General features: G+C 27.3%; 1 protein-coding gene across 1 annotated transcript in view; it reads left to right on the top strand.

The window, feature by feature from the left end:
- The first annotated feature begins 69 nt into the window (after positions 1-69).
- LOC141299097 (ras-related protein Rab-3C-like) overlaps positions 70-23,914 on the top strand; it is a 32,758-nt gene continuing 8,913 nt past the window's right edge. The window contains exons 1-3 of the mRNA XM_073829381.1: positions 70-176; positions 1,903-2,112; positions 22,292-22,410. Of these exons, the coding sequence (XP_073685482.1) occupies positions 153-176; positions 1,903-2,112; positions 22,292-22,410 (353 nt within the window). The 5' untranslated portion in view covers positions 70-152. The remainder of the gene's footprint in view (positions 177-1,902; positions 2,113-22,291; positions 22,411-23,914) is intronic.

Raw genomic sequence — 23,914 nt, forward strand, 5'->3', positions numbered from 1 at the left:
ATGGGTGACGTTGGCGCGGCCGGGAGCGCGCACAGCAGAGCGTCAGTGCGCGTTCTCTGGCGGCTGATGCTGATGCTCAGAGGACACGGAGTGATTCGAGCATCACCGGGAAACGACTGAATTATCGTGCCAAATCTTCGGGCTTCGGTAGGATGCGTCAGGACGGATCCATGCAGGTTTGAACTTGTTTTTTCAAAGCTTTTATTGTCTTATTAGACGTTACAATATTAAGTTATTTCATTGTAATTCCAGTTTTGCTGAGCGTTTCCAAATCGTATAGAAATGAATACAGGGCGAAACATATCACAATTGATTGTCGTAACATATTAATCTCGTTCTCAACATGATTAAATCTGTCGTTATGTTCAAATGAACATAAGGGTGAATAAAATGGATATTTGTTATTGATGGAAACACACCCTAACCCTCTGTAATGTGGGGGTTGGGGGAATATTCCTGTAATGAAGCATTTTATAGCTTTAAATCGCGTTCTTTCTGTACATTGATCATTATCATAACTACTAATTGTAAGGTTATCTGTATTTTTAAGATGGTGTTTGAGGATGGGCTTTATGAATGGCTTTCATGATTATTTTAGCCAATGACAAGCTCCACATTTGATTAATGTCAACCCTAAATCAAATGTGATATTTGTGTTTTATTGTATGTAGTGTTGAAACATGGAGTTTTTTTCGCACATGTAATGTGTTTAGGTAATCTGAATAGGCCTGTACTTTTCAAAGCCAATTCACAAGTTTCATTTTTACTGTCAAATCCGTCTTTTTTATACCTTTTAAAGTATATTTTTATTTTTCTGATCATATTTTAATATAATTATAGACCAATAATCGGTTTGCCCAAATAACTTATATAAAATATACATAAGAAAATGTTTCAGTGCATCCGATATTACAGTAAAAATTATTTGGGCAAACCGATTATTTAAAAGAATTGAAGTTCAATAAATATATATATAGAGAATCGAGAGAGAGAGAAAATTAATTATTTAATTATTTTATATATATATATATATATATATATATATATATATATATATATATATATATATATATATATATATATATATGCTGGGCAATGATTAATTGCAGTTAATCACATCCAAAATAAAAGTTTTTGTGTACATAATATATGTGTGTGTGCTTAGTATATTTATGTACTATGTATATTATGTATATATTTAAGAAAACTGTTATTTTTACGTATTTATATATAATATAAATTATATGAATATAAATATATGTAAATATTTTAAAAATATATACTGTATATGTGTCTTTATATATACATAATACACAGTATACACACACATATTATATAAACAACAACTTTTTTTTTTTTTTTTAGATGCGATTAATCGCATTTCATTGTTGTCCAGCATTAATTATGTAAATAAATGCATAACATTTTAAGTTTAGCAATTAATTTTTGAGTACGAAAAAATAATCCAGATTAATTTGGATAGCAAAAAAATATATATATACAGTACGAAATTACAAATTTAGATTATAAAACGTGTAAATACAGTAGATTATTATATTATAATTATAGTCTAATGATTATAATTTTATTAAAATATGTTTCTACATTAGTTAGTGGACAATGAAACAAACAGTCATTAAAAAATAATAACTATCAAAATTAGCAAACGACTTTAATTCAGTTTGTGTTTATAATTAGCAGTTCAGTGTTTATAAACTGTTAATTTAAAAAATCTGACCTTGTTTCGTCAGTCTCCAATGCAAACTACTTTATTAGTGTCCACTACTATGAAATATAGCTCCATAATAGATGCCGATGAGCTTTTTGTCGACTTATGATTGCAGATAAAATGCACATCTGTGTTGCCGAAGCTTTGTTCGAAAGTGTCTTTTCTTGTTCCAGATGGCTGCGGCACAGAAAGAAGGATCTGACCAGAACTTCGATTACATGTTCAAACTGCTGATCATCGGCAACAGCAGTGTAGGAAAGACATCGTTTCTCTTCCGGTACGCTGACGACTCCTTCACGTCAGCGTTTGTGAGCACGGTGGGCATCGATTTCAAAGTCAAAACCGTCTACAAGAACGACAAGAGAATCAAACTGCAGATATGGGTGAGTTGGCCTACATTAGACAGCAGGTTTCATCAGACTAGCCGTGTAGTTTGAAATGAGGCCGGTTAAATTGATGCCTCGCTTGCCTCAGGTCAGTGCTTCTCAACTGGTGGGTTGCAATCTACTAAATTAGACAGATGCCAGCATATTGTAGTTCGATGTTCTCTCCTTCTCAAATAGTACATTTGACTTCTTGTGCATGGATATTCATAAAGCATTTCATTGCTTTATTTAATATGATTGGTAAACCAATCAATGACAAGATACTCACTATCTAACATACTAAACAAAAGTCAGTCTGTTGCATTATATTTCTAGACAGATTATTTACCGAAGTCAGTCTGTTTGACGCAAACATATGAATCAGTGTGACTCAAAATGGCTGAAATGCTCAAAGCAGATGGATATAAGTGGCTTAGTGGAATGATGTTTTCAATGGCACTGTACTTTCGTTAGACATCTAGCATGCATGCTTTCAGAAAGCAGACAGATACAGAAGGTTTTTATGTGTTTAAACTGAAATAAATTCATTTATGTGCAGTTAGAGCCCTTGGAGAATCATCTTGACACCAAATATAGTTCACCCCACTTCATTTTGTTCTTAATGCGAATGAAATCTTTAATACGGATTGATTGAAAACTGAGAAGTTTTATCTGGATAATACACAAGCTGTATGGAAAGTAGCCTAAAGCAAAAGTCTGTGTTGAAAATTGCTGCATGTGGTTTCCGAACTGATCGCATTGGCGTCATTGATTCGATAACGTCATTACTTTAACGTCATGTGCGGAGAGCCAACGCTGATTGATTGCACATTCAGACAGTTTTACATCAACCTGCGTTCCACAGTCATTGATTATATGATCAATCACTCATTTTTACACAAGCACAGCTGTTATTTAAGGGGTAATTCACTGCTGGCAAGATAGGATTTTAATAAAAGTTGTCTTTCTATGCAATAGAACTGATTAAAAAAGATACTAAATGGTACTAATTACGAAATCTCTTTAAAAAACAAAACAAAAAAACAAAGTTTTTTTCTTTATTCATACCAAGATGTGAATAAATATTATGTATTATCTATGTATAAGTAGTCAAAATAAATATTATTTCAGTATATATGCTCAATATTTCTTCCAGCTAAATTTGCAATTTCAACACATTGCCTTAATAGTTTACAGTGAGAATTAATTTGTCTTTTCACGCTAAAAATCTGATTAGGGTTATTTTAGTAATCTAAAAAAACAAACAAAAACAAAAAAACATTTTTTGGTTACAAAATGCAGAAACAAATAATCTTTAGTTTTAAGCAGTTTGTTGAAAATCAGTGAAATTAGTTAATTTTTAAGTAAATTTTTAAATACATTTTTCATTAAAAAAGAACAAATAACATTTTCTTTAGCATAGTAAAGTTTAGAGTGAGAAGTAATTTGTATTTTCATACTAAAAAACATCTGATTAGAGTTGTTTTAGTTATCTAAAAAAAAAACAATAAAACCGTAAAACATTTTTTGTTACAAAATGGTGAAATAAGTAAATTTTTTAAATAAATTTTAAATAAGTAATATTTTTAGAACATTTGTTTACCGTAGAAAAGTTTAGAATGCGAAGTAATTTGTCTTTTTAGACTGAAAGTTATCTAAAACCGTAAAAAAACTTTCAAAAGTTTTGTAACAAAAATGCAGAAAAATAACCTTTAGTTATAAGTAGCTTGTTGAAAATTGGTGAAATAAGTTACATTTTAAAATAAATTTTAAACAAGTAAAATTTTTAATACATTATTAAATGAAAAAAAAAAAGTTTTTTTAGCGTAGTAAAGTTTATAATGGGAAGTATTTTGTCTTTTCAGACTGAAAAAAGCCCATCTAATTAGGGTTATTATAGTTATCTAAAATTAAAACTAAAAACCGTTTTTGTTACAAAATGCAGAAATCTTTAGTTTTAAGTAGCTTGTTGAAAATTGGTAACATAAATTACATTTTTAAATACGTACATTTTAAAATACATTTTTAAATAAAAAAAATGAATAACTTTTTTTAGCGTAGTAAAGTTTAGAGTAAGAAGTAATTTGTCTTTTAACACTGAAAAACATGTCTGATTAGGGTTATTATAGTTATCTAAAATTAGAACTAAAACCATAATTTTTTTGTAACAAAAATTATCTTTAGTTTTAAGTAGCTTGTTGAAAATCTGCAAAATAAGTTACATTTTTAAATACATTTTAAAATAAGTCAATTTTAAAATAAATTTAAAAAATGTTTTTTTGCGTAGTAAAGTTTAGAAAGTAATTTGTCTTTTCAGACTAAAAAATATCTAATTAAGGTTATTATAGTTTTAGTAAAATTACAATTAAAACTAAAACCATAAAATAAAAAAAAAATAAAAAAAATCTCTAGTTTTAAGTGGCTTGTTGAAAATCTGTGAAATAAGTTACATTTTAAAATAAATTTTAAGTGAGTAAATTTTGTAATACATTTTTAAATAAATAAAAAAAATGTTTAGGGTTATTATAGTTATCTAAAACTAAAACATTTTTTGTTACAAATGCTGAAAAATAATCTTTAGTTTTAAGTAGCTTGTGGAAAATCTGTAAAAAATAAATTTTAAATAAGTAAATTTTTAAATACATTTTTAAATAAATTAAAAAAAACCTTTTTTAGCGTAGTAAAGTTTAGAATGAGAAGTAATTTGTCTTTTAACACTGAAAAAAATATCTGATTAGGGTTATTATAGTTATCTAAAATTAAAACTAAAATCGTGAAACATTTTTTTTGTAACAAAAATGCAGAAAAATAACCTTTAGTTGTAAGTAGCTTGTTGAAAATTGGTGAAATAAGTTACATTTTAAAATAAATTTTAAACAAGTAAAATTTTTAATACATTATTAAATGAAAAAAAAAGTTTTTTTAGCGTAGTAAAGTTTATAATGGGAAGTATTTTGTCTTTTCAGACTGAAAAAAGCCCATCTAATTAGGGTTATTATAGTTATCTAAAATTAAAACTAAAAACCGTTTTTGTTACAAAATGCAGAAATCTTTAGTTTTAAGTAGCTTGTTGAAAATTGGTAACATAAATTACATTTTTAAATACATTTTTAAATAAGTACATTTTAAAATACATTAAAAAAAAAAAAAGAATAACTTTTTTAGACTAGTTTAGAGTGAGAAGTAATTTGTCTTTTAACACTGAAAAACATGTCTGATTAGGGTTATTATAGTTATCTAAAATTAGAACTAAAACCATAATTTTTTTTTTGTAACAAATTATCTTAAGTTACATTTTTAAATATATTTTAAAATAAGTCAATTTTAAAATACATATTTAAATAAATTTAAAAAAATAGCGTAGTAAAGTTTAGAAAGTAATTTGTCTTTTCAGACTGAAAAATATCTAATTAAGGTTATTATAGTTTTAGTAAAATTACAATTAAAACTAAAACCATAAAATAAAAAAAATCTCTAGTTTTAAGTGGCTTGTTGAAAATCTGTGAAATAAGTTACATTTTAAAATAAATTTTAAGTGAGTAAATTTTGTAATACATTTTTAAATAAATAAAAAAAATGTTTAGGGTTATTATAGTTATCTACAACTAAAACATTTTTTGTTACAAAAATGCTGAAAAATAATCTTTAGTTTTAAGTAGCTTGTGGAAAATCTGTAAAAAATACATTTTTAAATACATTTTTAAATAAATTAAAAAACTTTTTTAGCGTAGTAAAGTTTAGAATGAGAAGTAATTTGTCTTTTAACACAAAACATATCTGATTAGGGTTATTATAGTCATCTAAAATTAAAACGAAAATCGTGAAACATTTTTTTTGTAACAAAAAAGCAGTAAAATAATCTTTAGTTTTAAGTAGCTTGTTGAAAATCGATGAAATAAGTTACAATTTTAAATACATTTTTAAATCAGTAAAATATAAATACATTTTAGCATAGTAAAGTTTAGAGTGAGAAGTAATTTTTATTCTTTATTTACATTTTTAAATAAAAAATAAATACAATTTATTTATTATTTATTTAGCGTAGTAAAGGCTGAATTATCTCAAATCAAACATTTCGTCTTTGTTAGATTCAGTACTGTCGTCATACTATTATTTACATTATTTCACAAAACGCAACCTAGGACATTTCAGTATGTAGGACATGAGTTTATCACAGAATAAGTGTAGTAAAACATTCTCAAGGGTCTTTATGGCTCCTGTCGTTCTTCTATTATATTAGCCAGATGTAGAGGACAGGAACAGCTGGGCTCAATGTTTTTGTTCCAGGAAGCGCAGCGGCATCAGCTATGAATCATGTGTCTCATTCAGCGCTGTGAGAATAGCTCATTTAGCATTATAGATCTGAGCGGCTTCATTTCGAGTTTCAAGAATGTGAGTCAATCAATCCACTGAAAAGCTTTTCAGTCTGTCCCGACATGCCATTTAAAGTGACAATGCACATCTCAGAATGCCTGATAATTACTGTGTGAGGGCAAAAAATGTAACTTTATTCCTGTTGTTAGGGCTAAACGTTGAAGCTGAACTTCGAGGCCTGGTAGAATGCATCCATTATAATCAACAGAAATGTATACATTGCAAACGCATGCTTTTAGTAGCGTCACGCCCCTCGCTCTCAATGTAGAGGGTTGTAGTAGTGTGTCAAGAAACTAGATTCTCAGATATCACCTCACACTCATTGTGGAGACGTTACAATGAACTAATTACGAGTTTCTGAGAAGAAACATAATAGGAAGTGTTCCCACGTACCTCACATGTATTATTAAGATCACTGTGTGATCACCTGACACCTCTGAACCTGCTCTAATTGCACAACATCTAGTGTGTACCGTTCCTTCATAGTATATACTGTGTTTATATCATTTATAATGTCTTTTTAATATTTTTTTTTAAGTCTCTTCTCCTTACCAAGACTGCATTAATTTGATCCAAAGTACAGCAAAACAGTAACATTTTGAAATATTTTTACTATTTAAAAAAACTGTTTTCTATTTGAATTTATTTTAAAATGTAATTTATTCCTGTGATTTCAAAGCTGATTTTTTAGCATCATTACTCCAGTCATACGATCCTTCAGAAATCATTCTAAAATTCTGATTTGCTGTTTAAAAAAACATTTTTTAAATTATTATATTGCAAACAGCTCAGTAGAATTTTTCAGGTTTAATAGAAAGTTCAGAAGAACAGCATTTATCTGAAAATTGTATCTTAACTAACTAATATGTTATTGTAATTCATGTTAAATCTTAAATTAATTGTCTCAATTCCATAATCTACCAACAGTTGTGTCAACAGATAATAACCGTTTCCAGGTTCAAATGTTTTGAGTGAAATTTGAGTAAGTATTGTGTGTAATAATCTCACTTGCTATCATTAAATTGTATAATATACACAATGTTTAGCCAACTTTTACTTAAAAACCTTTGCAATACAAAAGTTTAATATATTTTGACACAACATAAATATGTGAGCCTGGACCACAAAACCAGTCTTAAGTAGCACGGGGATATTTGTAACCAAAATACATTGTATGGGTCAAAATTATATATTTTTCTTGTTTGATGAAGATATTTTGCAAATTTCCTACCATAAATATAATAAAACTTAATTTTTGATTAGTAATATTCATTGCTAAGAACTTCATCTGGACAACTTTAAAGGCTATTTTCCTCAATATTTAGATTTATTTTTTTTGCTCCCACAGATTCCAGATTTTCAAATAGTTGTGTCCTATCCTAACAAACCATAAATCAATGGAAAGCTTATTTATTCAGCTTTCAGGTGATGTATAAATCTCAATAGTCAAATGTCTTATTACCACTGCTTACAATAAAAAATAGAGGACGTTTGCTTTCCGTCTTGTATTTTATCATTTATAGCCTACTTTGTTGCTTATTAGCTTAACGTCCAATGTCTGTAATCATATTTGCAGTCATGGGATGAGACTGTAGTCATTATCAGTTTGCTATTGAATTGAAACCTCTACCAGACTTGGGCTTTAAATGCTTCATTTCTTCCCCAAAACTCTGTACGTTCGTCGTCCGTGTGCGTGGTGGTCAGAGGAGCCGCCACCACCGATGACATGACTATTCATCTCGAGCTATTTTTACACTCACTCGTTCAACCACGAAGCCTTTTGGGAGAAATCGTAGAGGTAGAACGAGGAGGTGAGTGAGTTCATGTGTGTGTGCGCATGTTTTCTTTTCCCCCGTGGCGTACGTCTCCTTTCATTCACAGAGATTTTTTTCTGTGTTCTTGTGTGCCCACCATTCTGAAATCAAAAGTCCTAAAAGCGATGCTAAATTTGTTCGCTTGAATGGTGCCTGTGTTGTTATGATAAGAAATCTGAAGGAGCAAAAGAAAACTAAAGGCCTTTCAGCTGAAAGCTGAAATTTATCATTAAAACAACATACATTTTCAGTGGGAAATGAAATCTTAGTTCATGGAAAAGAAAAGTATATAAGTGTAATACATATATATATGTGTGTGTGTGTGTGTGTATTATATAAGTTTATTTATTTAGGTATTTATTTATTTCATGGCAGAAAAAATATTTTAATAGAAAAAATATTATTACATTTTTTTATTATTTTTTTAATTTTATAATTAAAAAATTATTATAATTTAATTTGCTTTATTTTAAAGTTAAATTTGTCATTAAAACAGCATACATTTTCAGTTGGAAATAAAATCATTCTGACGTCAAGAAAAGTATTTAAGTATATTATATTATATAATATATTTGTTTTATTAATGCAATTTAATTTCTTCTACATTTTAACTACATTTTTCTTATTATATATAATATTTTTTATAAGTTTATATAAGTTAAAATAAGTTTATTTATGTAAAAATCATACTGACCTGAAATATATATATATATATATATATATATATATATATGTGTATATATATATATGTATACAGTTGAATTAATTTATAATAATAATTTAATAATATTATTATTTATAATAATTTTTTTGGAAATTAAATCTTTATTCGTAACAAAAAAATCGATTAAAAATAGTTAATAAATAATAATAATAAAAAGTTATACACATGCATGGCAGTAAAAAATAATTACATTTAATATTAAAATTAGCTTAATTATTCTTCCATTTGAATTTAGATTTGATTTTTTTCTATTTGATTTTTATTATGATAGTTTCCAAGGCTAGCCTGGGTGTCCCCATACTGCCTTGCGCAGCGCGATTTTATTCACGCTTCTAGTCAGTCTGGAAACCATGGACCTAATTTTCACCTAAGATAGGGAACCAATCACAGAACGGGGAGGGAGAAGCAAGACGATGACGCCTTCTATGCGACTCACCGAAGGATCCAGCATGGCAGCAGACGCAAAGTTATCTCAAAGAGTGGTACTTCTATACTCTTTGGTTATCTTTCGTGTCTACACTGGACGCGAGCGGCGCGACCCGACGCGACAAATGACATTAGAACGCAAGTTTATTTTGAAAAAAGAGCAACTTTTGGCGTTCGCTCTACATACGTCATCCGGGATAATTGAAACGATTGGCTATGAGCTACGCACAGGCGCATTTGATAGACATTCGTATCGCCCAATAAACGGCTCTGGGCATTCGTAAACCACGCCTCAAATACGAGAAAATGAACATGTGGTTCCCAGACCACGAATCATGACGAAGTCATAACGTGGTCTGGTGATAGCCAGGCTATGCCAAGGCAGCATTTTAATCAAAACAGAAAATCTTAAAATAAAAACCAATTCAAAATATTAATAAAAAATATTAGTAGTAACTCAATGATACTACAATAAATCTCCCTAATATGCAGTTATGTGGAGCCAATTTGGACCAATGAGATTTCTATGTGGGCGGTGCTATCAGAACTAGAAACCAATAAAAACAAATCTGCCATTACAATGTCCTAATGTTCAATGCTTGTTATAGTCATGCTTATTTAGGACAAAAATAACAGTCTCACCAAACACAAGCATGTTGCAACACATCAAAAGACTTGTAAATCGCTTGCATTATAATCAGTGAAGCTGTCTGCTGGTGTTAGATTTTTAAATCTACCAGTAGATGTACTGTGTTATAAACCGTATGAGTTTTAACCATCATTAACTCTAGTGATATTGTAGGTGTGACATTTCTTTATCGCCTGTCGCGGTTCTCTGTCTTTGCGCTGTGACTTGCTGTCTGTGAATTTCTTTGCAAGCGTGAATTGATTTCTTTAAAGATCTCTACTCGAGCGTCTCTCCCTCAGACTGTGAAAGTGTCAGCTGTTTTTTTACCAGTCCTCATTTGCTCGGCTGCTGATCTTAAGTATTTTCGCTCACTCACAGCATTCACCCTTATAAATCAAATCAGTGCTCGCGGCCTAGCGGCGGCCCCGCTCCCAACCGGCCCCAGAGGACGGAGGTAACAACCCATCTCCTAAATGACTCGCTCACATTGTCTAACGTTAATTTATTGGCCCAATGAAAGGATAAAGGGTTAGTCCACACAAGTCACAGATCAATAAAACTCTGCGTGGGATCTGGAGCGTCTCCAGACGCATGAATCTCTCGGATGCCGTGCAATCTGACCGGCCCCGTCAGAATGAGGGCGACGCATTACCGAACATGCTCTTCATTACCTTAATGACGCCACTGCCACTTTGCCATACAGGAAATGAAAACCGCACTCTCTCTTTTCTAATCCTTTAATGCTCAAAGGAGGAAAATCCAACATCATTTGAGCTTAAAGACCGTCAGTATATCTTCTGGGTTTAATATAACTGGAAATGTGAAAACAAATAAATGTATGTCTAATAAAATAGTATATCTAGCTAAAATTCTAGTTAGTTCTTGTTAGTAAAGTAGCTAAATGTATGTTTACGCAAAGGCGTATTTATTTATATATGGCAATATAACAAACAGCAGTATTTACCTGCATATGTTTATGCATATAAAAATTATAATTGTATAAAGTGTAGAAATAATTTATTATAAATTATAAATAATTGTATTATTATTATAAATTAAAAAGAAATATTTATATATTTGTAAATAAACAAATATTGCCATTCAATATGTCACGCCGGGATGTTTTTTTTTTATTAATTAAATGTGTATTTGTGTAATTAAATATACACTAGATTTTCCTATACTTTAGTGTATTTAGTATTGGCTATATTACCATTCAATATGTCAGGTCAGTATGCTTTTTTTTATATTTCTTATATTTATATATCCATATAAAATGATTATAAATAATAGTATTATTAATTGTTGTAAATAAATAAATAAATATATAAATATAAACAAACATACACAGACAATGTTTTTGTGTATTTAGCATATATTACCATTCAATATGTCCGGTCAGTATGTTTAAAAATAAATAAATAAATAGTTGTGTTTTTATTTTTATTTTTTATAATTAATAAATAAATTACATTTTCCTAATGGCTATATTACAAATATGTCAGGTCAGTATGTTTTTAAAAAAATATAATTAAAAAAAAAAATTAATAAATAAAACCTGCATGTATCTTGTATTTATACATATAAAAAAAGATTATAAACAATATTAATATTAATTATTCTTGCCAATATAAAATAAATATTTAAAATGTAGTATTTAAATTAGTATTATATATTTATAAATATAAATATAAATATATATATATATATATATGTATATATATGTGTGTGTGTGTGTGTGTGTGTGTGTGTGTCAAAGACGAAAAAGGGTTTAAGCACAAAAACAAAAAGTGTAATACTGCTTTAAATTGTTGTTGTTTTTCAAAAAAAAAAAAAAAGTTTTCTGTTTAATTTAATTGCGTTTTTGTTTGTCGGAGCAAAAAATTAATATAAATTTTTCCCTAATTTACAGAAGACACCCAAATGTCATTCAGTGTAACAATCTTGTCAGGCATATTTACAACAAAATCTATGAATTTCTATGAACAAAAATGTATTATATTAAAAGACAAATTGCATTCACCCCAAATACTAATTAGTTTTAATTCTACATTTTTTTAAATTTGCCTAGGTTTTGCCCATTGACAGTGAGAATTTGTTACTAATTTAAAACACAGTAACGTTTAATATGCTCCTTTATTCTTTTATATATTTTAATATGTACAAGTCAGAATAAGCATATTGTTTGAATTTTTATAAATATTATTTCAACCAAATCTTATTTGAAGCCTTAAAAGTAGACACTTTACTTACATTGACTTACATATAAAACTTATTATAAATGAATTATATATGTGACCCTGGACCACAAAACCAGTCTTAAGTCGCTGGGGTATATTTGTAGCAATAGCCAAAAATACATAGCATGGGTCAAAATTTTAGATTTTTCTTTTATGCCAAAAATCATTAGGAAATTTAGTAAAGATCATGTTCCATGATGATTCTTTGTAAAATTCCTACTGTAAATATATCAAAATGTAATTTATGATTAGTGATATGCATTGTTAAGAACCTAATTTGCACAACTTTAAAGGTGATTTTTTCAGTATTTTGATTTTTTTGTACCCTCAGATTCCTGATTGTCAAATAGATGTATCTCAGCCAAATATTGTCCTATCATAACAAACCATACATCAATAGAAAGCTTATTTATTGAGTATTCACATGATGTATACATCTCAGTTTTGTAAAATTTAACCTTATGACTGGTTTTGTGGTCCAGGGTCACATATTATTATGAATAAAAAAGATTTAATTTGTTGTATTTAAATACTTTAATTTAAACACACACACACACACACACACACACACACTAGGTTTTCCTATGCTTTATTGTATTTAGTATACATTACCAATCAATATGTCAGGTCAGTATTTAAATAAATATATTTTTTTTAATAATTAAAAAATCATAAAAATACTCAAAAAAAATGTTTTAATGATAATTAATTAATAAATAATCTTTAAAAAATATATAGTAAATTCTTTATTTACTAAAATAATACATTTTCAACACAAATGTTTTCAACTCATAACAATCAGAAATATTTCTTAAGCAGCAAATCAGCATATTAAAATGATTTCTGAAGATCATGTGACATTGAAGACTGGAGTAATGATGCTGAAAATTCAGCTTTGCATCACAGGAAAAAATTACATTTTTAAATCTATTAAAATGGAAAACAGCTATTCTAAATTGTAAAAATATTTCACAATATTACTGTTTTTACTGCATCAATAAATGCAACCTTGCTTAGCATTAGAGACTTTTTTCAAAAGCATTATAAAATCTCGCTGACCCCAAATCGTTCTTCCTGTGTCAGAGTATATGATGTTTTTGTGTGGTCTCCATTATAAGTCACAGCGCGTTTGACAGCTTGACCTTTCAACAGCACCAGTCCCACATCTGAGTCCGTTACAGTAATGACTCCATCATCTTCGCTGTCTTTTAGAGAACATCCTTTCAGCCTTTTGTTTGCGACCCAATGAGTCAGCGAAAGGAAAGGCTGAGCGTAAACCGAATCTGTGCTAAAAACATTCATTACAAGCATCTAATGGGTCTTTTAGAGGCAGTGAAATGAAGGATATAATGATTTTAAAGCAAGCTCGTTTCCTTGTTGTTATGTTTTAGATATGATATTACTGTTTTGCCTTGATGTGGTGTTGCTTGCTCGTCTTAATTGTTATTTATTCCCTGAACAGTTTTAACATTGACGTGTCTCTGCTCACGCTGACTCATATTAGTGTCATACTTCACTAGCATTACGCGTGTCGGATATGAAGCTCTTCCGCTTGCATTAGACTCACATGAATCATCCATCTGCTTCACACTTCTTATAGCGCTCTCTCCTTTTGGAAAATAAAGCCCCATTAATAAAAGTAGGTATGTTACAAGTTACAGCAGTTACAATACTGATTTAACTGTCGATTAAAATTGTTAATTTGATTGTAATAGTAATTCTTTTTTCTTTTAAAATATTTGTCATATTTATTAATTTTTTATTTATTATATTATTATTTAATACTTTTATTTATTTTAAAATGTTTTTATTTTTATTTGGCTGCTAAAGGTTTGTTTTTGTTGACCTTTTTTGAAAAAAATAAAAATAATTCCTAATGCTAAATAAATTATTATTAAAATAGAGACTGTTAATTGAATATGTTGAGTTTAAATTATTATTATTAAATTAAATTATTATTATTATTATTATTATATAGTTTAAATTAGAATTATTATTTAAATTATTATGACAAAAAAAACACCAAACTACTAAACATTTAACGAAATTATAATGTAAAAATTCAAACTGTTAACAAAACTGTAATTAATTTAATTTATTTTTATTTTTTAGAGAATAAAGCATTGTAAAAGTAGGACTGTTGTTTATAATGTTTTATCTTTTTATCATAGTAATAATTTTTATTTTAAAGTATTTGTAATATTTATTCATTTTTTATTTATTAAATTTTTTGGTTTTATTTATTTTAAAATATGTTTTTATTTTTATTTGGCTGCTAAAGCTTCGTTTTGTCATGATTTTGTAGAGAATACAGTATATTAAAGTGTAGAACTGTCAATTTAATATGTTAATTTAATTGTTTGAATGATTATTTTTGTCCTTTTGTAAATTATTTTTATCGTTGACTTTTAAAGCTAAATAAATTATTATTAAAATAGAGTCTGTCAATTAAATATGTTGATTTATTTAAATTATTATGACAAAAACACCAAATTACTAAACATTAAAACTGTTGATAAAACTGTAATTATTTTCATTTATTTAAATGTTTCAGAGAATAAAGCATTTTAAAAGTATGACTGTTGGTTCAAATTGTTAATTTGTTTGTAATAGTAATTATTTTTTATTAATTATTTTCTATAATAATTGTATTTATTATTTAATCATTATTGTTTAATAGAGAGCTTAAAGAGAATACAGTATATTAAGAGTAAAACTGTCAATTTATGTAGAGTTAATCATTTAAATTATTTCTTGTCCTTTTTAATTATTTTATCTTTTCATTATATTTTTTGGTTTTATTTATTTCAAAATGTTTTTATTTTTATTTAGCTTTTATTTTCTCATGATCATTGGCGATTCTTTTGAGAATAAAGTATTATTAAAATAGAGACTATCAATTTAAAATGTTGATTTATGTAATGTATTTTAAATATAATATGTAGTTTAATCTATTTATTTATTTATGGTTTTTTGTAATATTTTGGGTTATTATAATTTATTCATTGCTTTTTAACACTATTTTTTTTTTTTATTGAAGAAAGTATTAATAAATGTAGGATTTTACATGCTCATGTAATTATGGAAATTCTATACTTATTTAATCATTATTTATTCATTGATTTCTAAAGCTACTTTTTCTAATGTACAATATATTTGGTGATTTGCTCGTCTGTCAGAATAACGTAAGTGATAAATTTGATTAATCAGTGTATGCTGATTAATGTGATTAAATTTTTAATTGATCGACGTCCCTAATTTCAACTCGAGCAGATTGTAGGATTTACATGTAGCTTATGACAATGAATCTGAGCGTGTTTGTCTCTCTGGAGGGCTTGTAGACGAGTCTGACCAGCACCTGCTCGGGGAGCGACCGCATTTCGTTTGCTCTTATCAGCGGCTCTGTTTGGGTAATTAGAGCCGTCCACTTCAGTCTGTGTGTGTCCAAACAGAAGCCTTTCACAGAGCCATAAAGAGACGCTCAGAACCCATTTTATAATTGCTTGCAGTAGTAGATCATCATAAAGCCTCCCAATGGAGCCTGATGCTTTATTTTGTGGCTGGCTGCTCTGTTTGTGTGTGTGTTTGCTTATCTGTGTGTGTGTGTGAATAAGGTGTGTGGTGGCTCATTGGATCTGTCTGTGGCAGATAAGAGCACACACTCTGCAGCCTGAGCAGGATTGGGGTTTTGTCAGTTTGTCACGGTCCGCTGCACACTAGAGGGCAGTGTTAGTGGCACATGGGAAGAACATTTGAAGTCAGTATGAAAGCCAAATTGACTTGATGTGACCTGTACATCTCGGTCTTCTTGATTCATCGATGCACAATAAAATAAAGATAAAAATGTTGGTATTTCAAATGCTGCTGCTGACCTTTTAAACCTCACCAGCTCATTTGTCACATTGTAGAAGTCAAATTTGTTGCATTTTGCATTTTATTTTAAAGCACCTTTGTCATTTATGATGAGAGTTTTTATAGATAACTAAAACTAAAACCTTAAAAAAAAAATGTGACTAATATAAAATACATGTTAACTGGGAAAAAACAGGTAGTTTCTAATGAAAACGTCCTTTTTTTCTTTACTTGTACTAAAAATAAAACTGAGGTAAAATTAATGACTATATTGACAAAATAAAAATGTCAAAAAAAAAAAAACCTGCACTGAAACATATCCCAAGGAAATACTCTTTTTTTTTTGTTTGTTTGTTTAATTTAAATCAAATAAAACTAAGAAAATAAAACCTAAAATAAAATTTACATTAAAAAATTATCAAATTAAAACTGTTAATAAAACTGTATTTTTATTCATTTATTTTATTTTAGAGAATAAAGCATTTTAAAAGTAGGATTGTCGATTAAAATTGTTAGTTTGATTGTAATAATTATTTATTTTAATATGTTTTTATTATTTAATTTAAATATAATAAAACGAATAAAATAAAAACAAATAAATATGACCAAAAAACTGACTAAATTGCTAAATGTTTACCTGAATTAAATTTAAATTTCAAACTGTTAATAATACTAATTTATTTATTTATTTTATTATTATTATTTTTTTTTTAGAGAATAAAGCATTTTAAAATGAGGATTGTCGATTAAAATTGTTCATTTGATCGTGATCAAATTATTTTTATTTTATAATTTATTTGAATGTTTTTATTATTTAATCATTATTGTTTAATTTAAGACTCATAAAAATTTAAACTAATAAATATGACAAAAAAAAAAATTACAAAACGTTTAACTCAATAAAAAGTTTACAATTCAAACTGCATCAATTCAAACTGTTAATAAAACTAATTTATTTTATTTATTTATTTGTTTTATAGAATAAATAGTAGGACTGTCAATTAAAATTGTTAATTTGATTGTATTGGTAATTGTTTATTTTGTCATTTATTTTAATATATTTTTGTCATTTAATCATTATTGTTTAATTTAAATAAAATAAAACTAATACAATAAAAACTAATAAATATGACACAAACAACAAAATTAATAAACATTTAACTAATTCAAAATTTAAAAAACTGTTAAAAAAAACTTTATTTTATTTAAAAAAGAGAGAATAAAGCATTTTAATTTTGTAATTTATTTTAATAGATTTTTATTATTAAATCATTATTGTTTAGTTTAAATAAAATAAAACTAATACAAAATACTAATAAATATAACCAAAAACAACAACAAAATTACTAAATTTTAACTAAATTAAAATTTAAAAATTCAAACTCTACCAGTTCAAACTGTTAATAAAACTGTAGATAATAATATTTTTTTTAAATATTTTTCTGGAGAATAAAGCATTTCAAAAATAGGACTGTTGATTAAAATTGTTAATTTGCTCGTAATAGTAATTATTTTATTTTGTTATTATAATATTTATTTTTATTTAAATTGACAGTCCACCTTTTAAAATGCTTTATTGTCTAAATAGAATAAAAATAAATTAATTAATTACAGTTTTATTAACAGTTTGAATTGAAACAGTTTGAATTTTTACATTTTAATTTAGTTAAACATTTAGTAATGTTGTTGTGCTTTTTGTCATATTTATTCGTTTTTAAATAGTTAATTTGATTGTGATAGTAATTATTATTTATTTTATAATTTATTTTAATATATTTGTATTATTTAATCATTATTGTTTAATTTAAATAAAATAAAAATAATAAAATAAAAACTAATAAAATTACTAGACCAACCAAATTAATAGACTTTTTACTAAATTAAAAAAAAAAAAAAAAAAAAATCTGACTGTATCATCTTGAACTGTCAATAACAGTGATGGTATCTCAATGATACTAAAAAAAAAACGTATTGCAATTGTGGTGATTTTTACATTTTTCTGTGACATTTCCTGTAATGCAGTGATTAAAAAGGTTATTAAAATATTAAAACAATATTTTATCATAACATTAATGTGTGTCAAGGGGATTTTCCTTGCTCTGTTATACTCATTTTGTATACTCTCATTTTATGTGGAGGGGTGGAAACTGAGCTCATTAACATATGATCGCCCACTTTTACATATCAATAGCCATTCAGTCTTGAGCAACCTGATGAACAGCCATCAAAACAATCATCATAAAGCACAGAGAAAGTAGAAATGGTCATTTAAACTAAATTCTGCTGTTTTTATTGCAAGAATCCTTGACTAATATGGACAGCTGGGAGAAATTGCATGCTACGAAAGTGTATAATATGAACCTTTAAGGTCCATAATTTGCTCTGTTGTATCCACCCACCCGACCAGCCAGCGCTACTGAAGCTTCCTGCTTTACCGCTCGCTTTATCGCCATGGTAACCCCTGGCAGGTCTCCGCTCGTCCTCCTTGGCCCGGCTAAATTTGGGAACAATCTGGAAGACGTTAAATGTTAAATGACTCTCCTTCATCATGCCTGCTGACTTGTTAAATGAAAATTGAAATGATGAGAAATGCATATTATATCTTAAATCAAATGTCAGGTGTGTTGTTGTGATTCAGCTACACTGAATTTGCTGTAGGATTTACTCTGAAACAAATTAATTGAATTAAACAGAAACTGTTAAAGCCTAAAGACTAAAATAAACATACTCCAATTGTAAAAAAAAAAAAAAAAAAAATTGGTGTAGAATTTACTTTGAAACATATACTTTCAAATGACAAAAAAACGACAAGTAACACATTAACTTGAAATTAAATTTTATGGTAAATAAAAAAGGTTATTGTATTTTTAATGTTAACTTGACTTAATGTGGGAAGTATGGATGCCTGATCCATCACAGGAAGTTTTTTTTTTTAATCTCACAATTCTGACCTTTTCCCCACATAATGAGTTTGTTTTACTTAATTCTGACTTTTTTTTCCAGAGAAATATAATATAAAATAAACCATAATATTTATCAATAAAAAAAGTAATATATAGATCTATATAATAATAATTTATATAATAAATAATAATAATAATAATTAACAAAATAAATTTAAATTTAAAAAAGAATTGTAAGATAAACAGAACTTTTTTCTTGCAATTGAGTTTATATCTCACAATTCTGACTATTTTCTCAGAAATATAAAATAAAAATAATATTTTTAAATTTATTAAATGTATTATCTACATTTATATAATAATTTCCAGAGAAATATAATATAAAATAAACCATAATATTTATCAATAAAAAAAGTAATATATAGATCTATATAATAATAATTTATATCATAAATAATAATAATAATAATTAACAAAATAAATTTAAATTTAAAAAAGAATTGTAAGATAAACAGAACTTTTTTCTTGCAATTGAGTTTATATCTCACAATTCTGACTATTTTCTCAGAAATATAAAATAAAAATATTTTTAAATTTATTAAATGTATTATCTACATTTATATAATAGGAATTTCATAAATTATTACTTATCATACATTTATGATTATTAATATATAAATAGAAATTAGAATACTAATTTGTTATAGGTTCATATAAAAACATTTATTTAATAAAATATGAATATAATGCAATTCTAAAATAAAACAAAATTTAAATATAATATCTTGCAATTGAGTTTATACCTCACAATTCTGACTTTGTTTTTCTCAATTCTGATTTTTTTCCCCTCAAAAACTATAAAAGATAAAACTAAAATGGTATTTAAAAATTAATAAAATGTATGTAGTTTATATAGTAAGAATTTATATAATAAATAATAATTATTATTTAATTATTAATATATATAAACAATTATTAATATATAAATGTTATAATAATTTATATAATATGTTAATATAATAACATTTATTTTATAAAATATAAGTATAATAGAATTCTAAAATAAAATGTAAATTAATATAAACAAAGAATTGTAAGATATAAACAAATATCTTTGTTTCACTCAATTTGACTTTTTTCTGAGAAATATTAAATAAAAATTATATTTATTAATTAATAAAATGTATGTAATATATACATTTATATAATAATTCATATCATAAATAATAAATATTATTTAATTATTGATTTATATATATTCATTACTATTAATACATAAATTAAACAAAAACAATTTATATCATATATACGTTTATGCAATAATATTTATAAAATATAATAAAATTCTAAAATAAAACGTGAATATAATATAAACAAAGAATTGTAAGATTAACACAGAATTACATTTTTTTCTTGCAGTTATAAGTTTATATCTCACAAATCTGACTTTGTTTCTCTGTTCTAATTTTTTTCTCAGAAATATAAAACAAAAATTATATTTATAAACAATGTAAATATAATATAAACAAAGAATTGTAAGATATAAACACAGAATTTCAACTTTGTCTGGCAATTGTGTGTAAAGAGTTTATATCTCACAATTCTTTGTTTATATCTCATTCAGATTTTTTTTTTTTTCAGTTTTCGTCTTGCAATTCTTTTTTTCTGCCACAGAATAAATTAAAAAGGTTAATTTGGAACTTTAGAGATAATTTGTGAAATTAAAAGTTGCAATTACCTTTGTATATATATTTTTTTATCCTGTGGTGGAAACAGGCATCTATTAAAAAGGTGTCTATTAAACCCTTTTAGTAGAGATGCACCGATCTGGATTTTGGGGGCCGATCACCGATCACCAAAAGCAGTATCTGCCGATCCCGATATTACCGATCACAGCGTCAAATCCATAAATTCTTCAATATTGTTGTCTCATGTACAAACATTGACATTGTATTATTAGTATAAAAAGTAGGAAATGAGAAAGTATCATGAATTGACCAGTTTTATTGCAGGCTGAGGCAAATTTCAATATTGAACACTCTCAAGACTCTCAGACAACTTGGACTCAGCTTACATAGAGTAAGTGTTGCTTACTATCTTAAACTGTCTTTTGGCAGTAATTATGTACAACACAACATTTCACTCTTTTAGAGCTGACACAATTTGTAAACTATGAACCTTAGTTTTTCTGTGGAAAAAGTTAAATCTAATACAAGAGTTAAATCTTAAAATAAAAAAATGATTGTGCAAAACACACATGTGCACCATAATAAACATTTAACTCTCAGGAGGCTCTTTCTTAAAATCACAATTTAGAGTTTAGCAACAAGCTTTTTGTGGAAAAATAAAATAAATATGCCATACATATGCATATACACATACATATACATATACAGGGTGCAATTTGTGAAAAAAAAAAACAGAAGGGGGGATGCTTTTAGAAACTTTTTTTTCTCTCTCCATAGGGAGAGGTTGACCAAACTGTTACTGTAATCTGTTAACAACGCGCATTATACCCGTCTTTTTAGGCAAGAACCAGATAATGAGTGTCAGGTCATGAATTTTTTTTAATATGACAGAAGCTGTATTATGTGATCACAATTTAATAAAAACATTGTATTAATAGTAATGGTTTAATTTCAAACAACGAATACATTTTATAGAGAAGGTGAGCAAAGTATCAACGGAGCTTTTTGGAAACTCAGAATCAGTAAACCACTGCGTCGCAAAAAGATTCACTGTTTTGAAGCGCTCCAATCGGATCGCGAATCATTTGATTCAGTACGTTCAACTTCAAAGCGCGTATGGCGAATCATTTGATTTAGACGACTTTAAAGCGCGTATTGCAAATAATTTGATTTAGATCGGGACGTAGGAGCGGCTTCGCGGGACGTTTTATCCCCACCGTGGATAAAAATAATTCAGCAGAGGCAGGGATGCATAGACCAGAGGGGAGGAAATCCCCTCACCGGCGACGTCATCTTCAGTGTTAATGCGTTGTAGAGACAGCCGCGCCCATTAGGAGACCCTAGTCTGAGAAGTGGGAATGCGTGCTCTGGCGGCTGTTTGTTGTTGTAAACGTCATCTGATCGGCCTGCTCTGATCTATTTTGAGAACTCCGATCAAAACCGATAGCGCCCCTATCGGTCGATTGCGATCGGATGCCGATCGATCGGTGCATCTCTACCTTTTAGATGAGTGTCCCAACCAACAAAGCTAATTTGTGTATTTTTCAGGATACTGCCGGGCAGGAGAGATACCGCACCATCACCACGGCGTACTATCGTGGAGCCATGGGCTTCATCCTCATGTACGACATCACTAACGAGGAGTCGTTCGGAGCCGTGCAGGACTGGTAAGTGACCCAATGCAGTGTGGGAGGAGGAGATGCGATCGAAGCCAAGGTCTCTGGACAAATCCTCACAGCCATACAGTGTCCATGCAGGGCCAGTTCTGCAGTATTTGAAGCATTTCTCTATAACAGATTGTGTGTGTGTGTGTGGGTGTGCATGTTAGCGGAACAAAACTGCAGGGTTTAAGAGAACTCTATGTAAGTTATTGTTCCACCAACACAGACGCTGTGCATCTGACAGCCTGAAGAAAAGAGAAAAGCGCTGAGAAAAATATCTCATTACACGTCACCACAGTGCGCTTTAGTGACTCATAATAGGGAGTAAAAATAATAGCAGTAGCTTTTTGCACAGAATTGTGAAGATATGTGACCAACAAAACTGTTAAAACTGAAATAGCATTACAGATTTTTTTTTCTAATATCAAAAAATAATGTCAAAATATTTAGAGGGAAACAATGTAGGACAAACTATAAAAATAAAAAGGATAAAAAAATAAAAGGTAACTGCAATTTTTTTCACAATTTATCTTACTTTGAAGTCGCAGTTACCCTTTTTAACTTTTTTTATTCTTTGAGTCTTATTTAATACATTTATTCAATGTATTCATTTTATTTAAAAAATGAAAAGAATTGCAAGATGTAAACTTTATATATATATATATATATATATATATATATCTATATATATATATATATATATATATATATATAAAATCAGAATGAGATATGAACTCACAATTGCCAAAGTTTTATTTATATATGAATAATTATTATAATTATTTATGATATAAATATATACATACATTTATTAATTTATAAATATTTTAATTTTATATATATTTATATAAGGTTTTAAAAGACACTTTTAAAAAATAAAAAGGTAAAAAAAGGTTAAAAAATTAAAAAAGGTAATTGCAAAGTTTTATTTCACAATTTATCTTTGAAGTTGCAATTAACTTTTTTATTCAATGAATTTTATGTAATTTATTATAAATGTATTCAATTAATTCATTTTATTAAAAAATGAATGCCGAGATATAAACAATTTATTAAATAAATAATAAATAAACGTTTATTATTAAATAAAAAATAAAAAGTAATTTATTAAACATTACAATTATTTAATAATTTATAATTATATAAATTATTTTAAAAAAATGTGTGTGTGTGTGTGTGTGTTTGTGTGTGTGTGTGTGTGTGTGTGTGTGTGTATATATATATATATATATATATATATATATATATATATATATATATATATAAATTCAATTATCATAATTATTTATGATAGTAATTATCATATGAATTTACATTTTATTAATTTATAAATATTTTTTATTTATATTTTATCTGTGGAATTAAATTAAGTGGGAAATAATGTACAGTAAGACTTTATTTATTTGGATTTATTTGGACTATTCATAATTATGCTTTTTATTTTTATTTTGATCAGTATTAGTGTTTATTGTATGATTTATTTTTTTCTTAAGTATAGATATGTTTTGTG

Source organism: Garra rufa, chromosome 23, assembly GCF_049309525.1.
Source record: "Garra rufa chromosome 23, GarRuf1.0, whole genome shotgun sequence".
In the NCBI taxonomy this organism is placed as follows: Eukaryota; Metazoa; Chordata; class Actinopteri; order Cypriniformes; family Cyprinidae; genus Garra; species Garra rufa.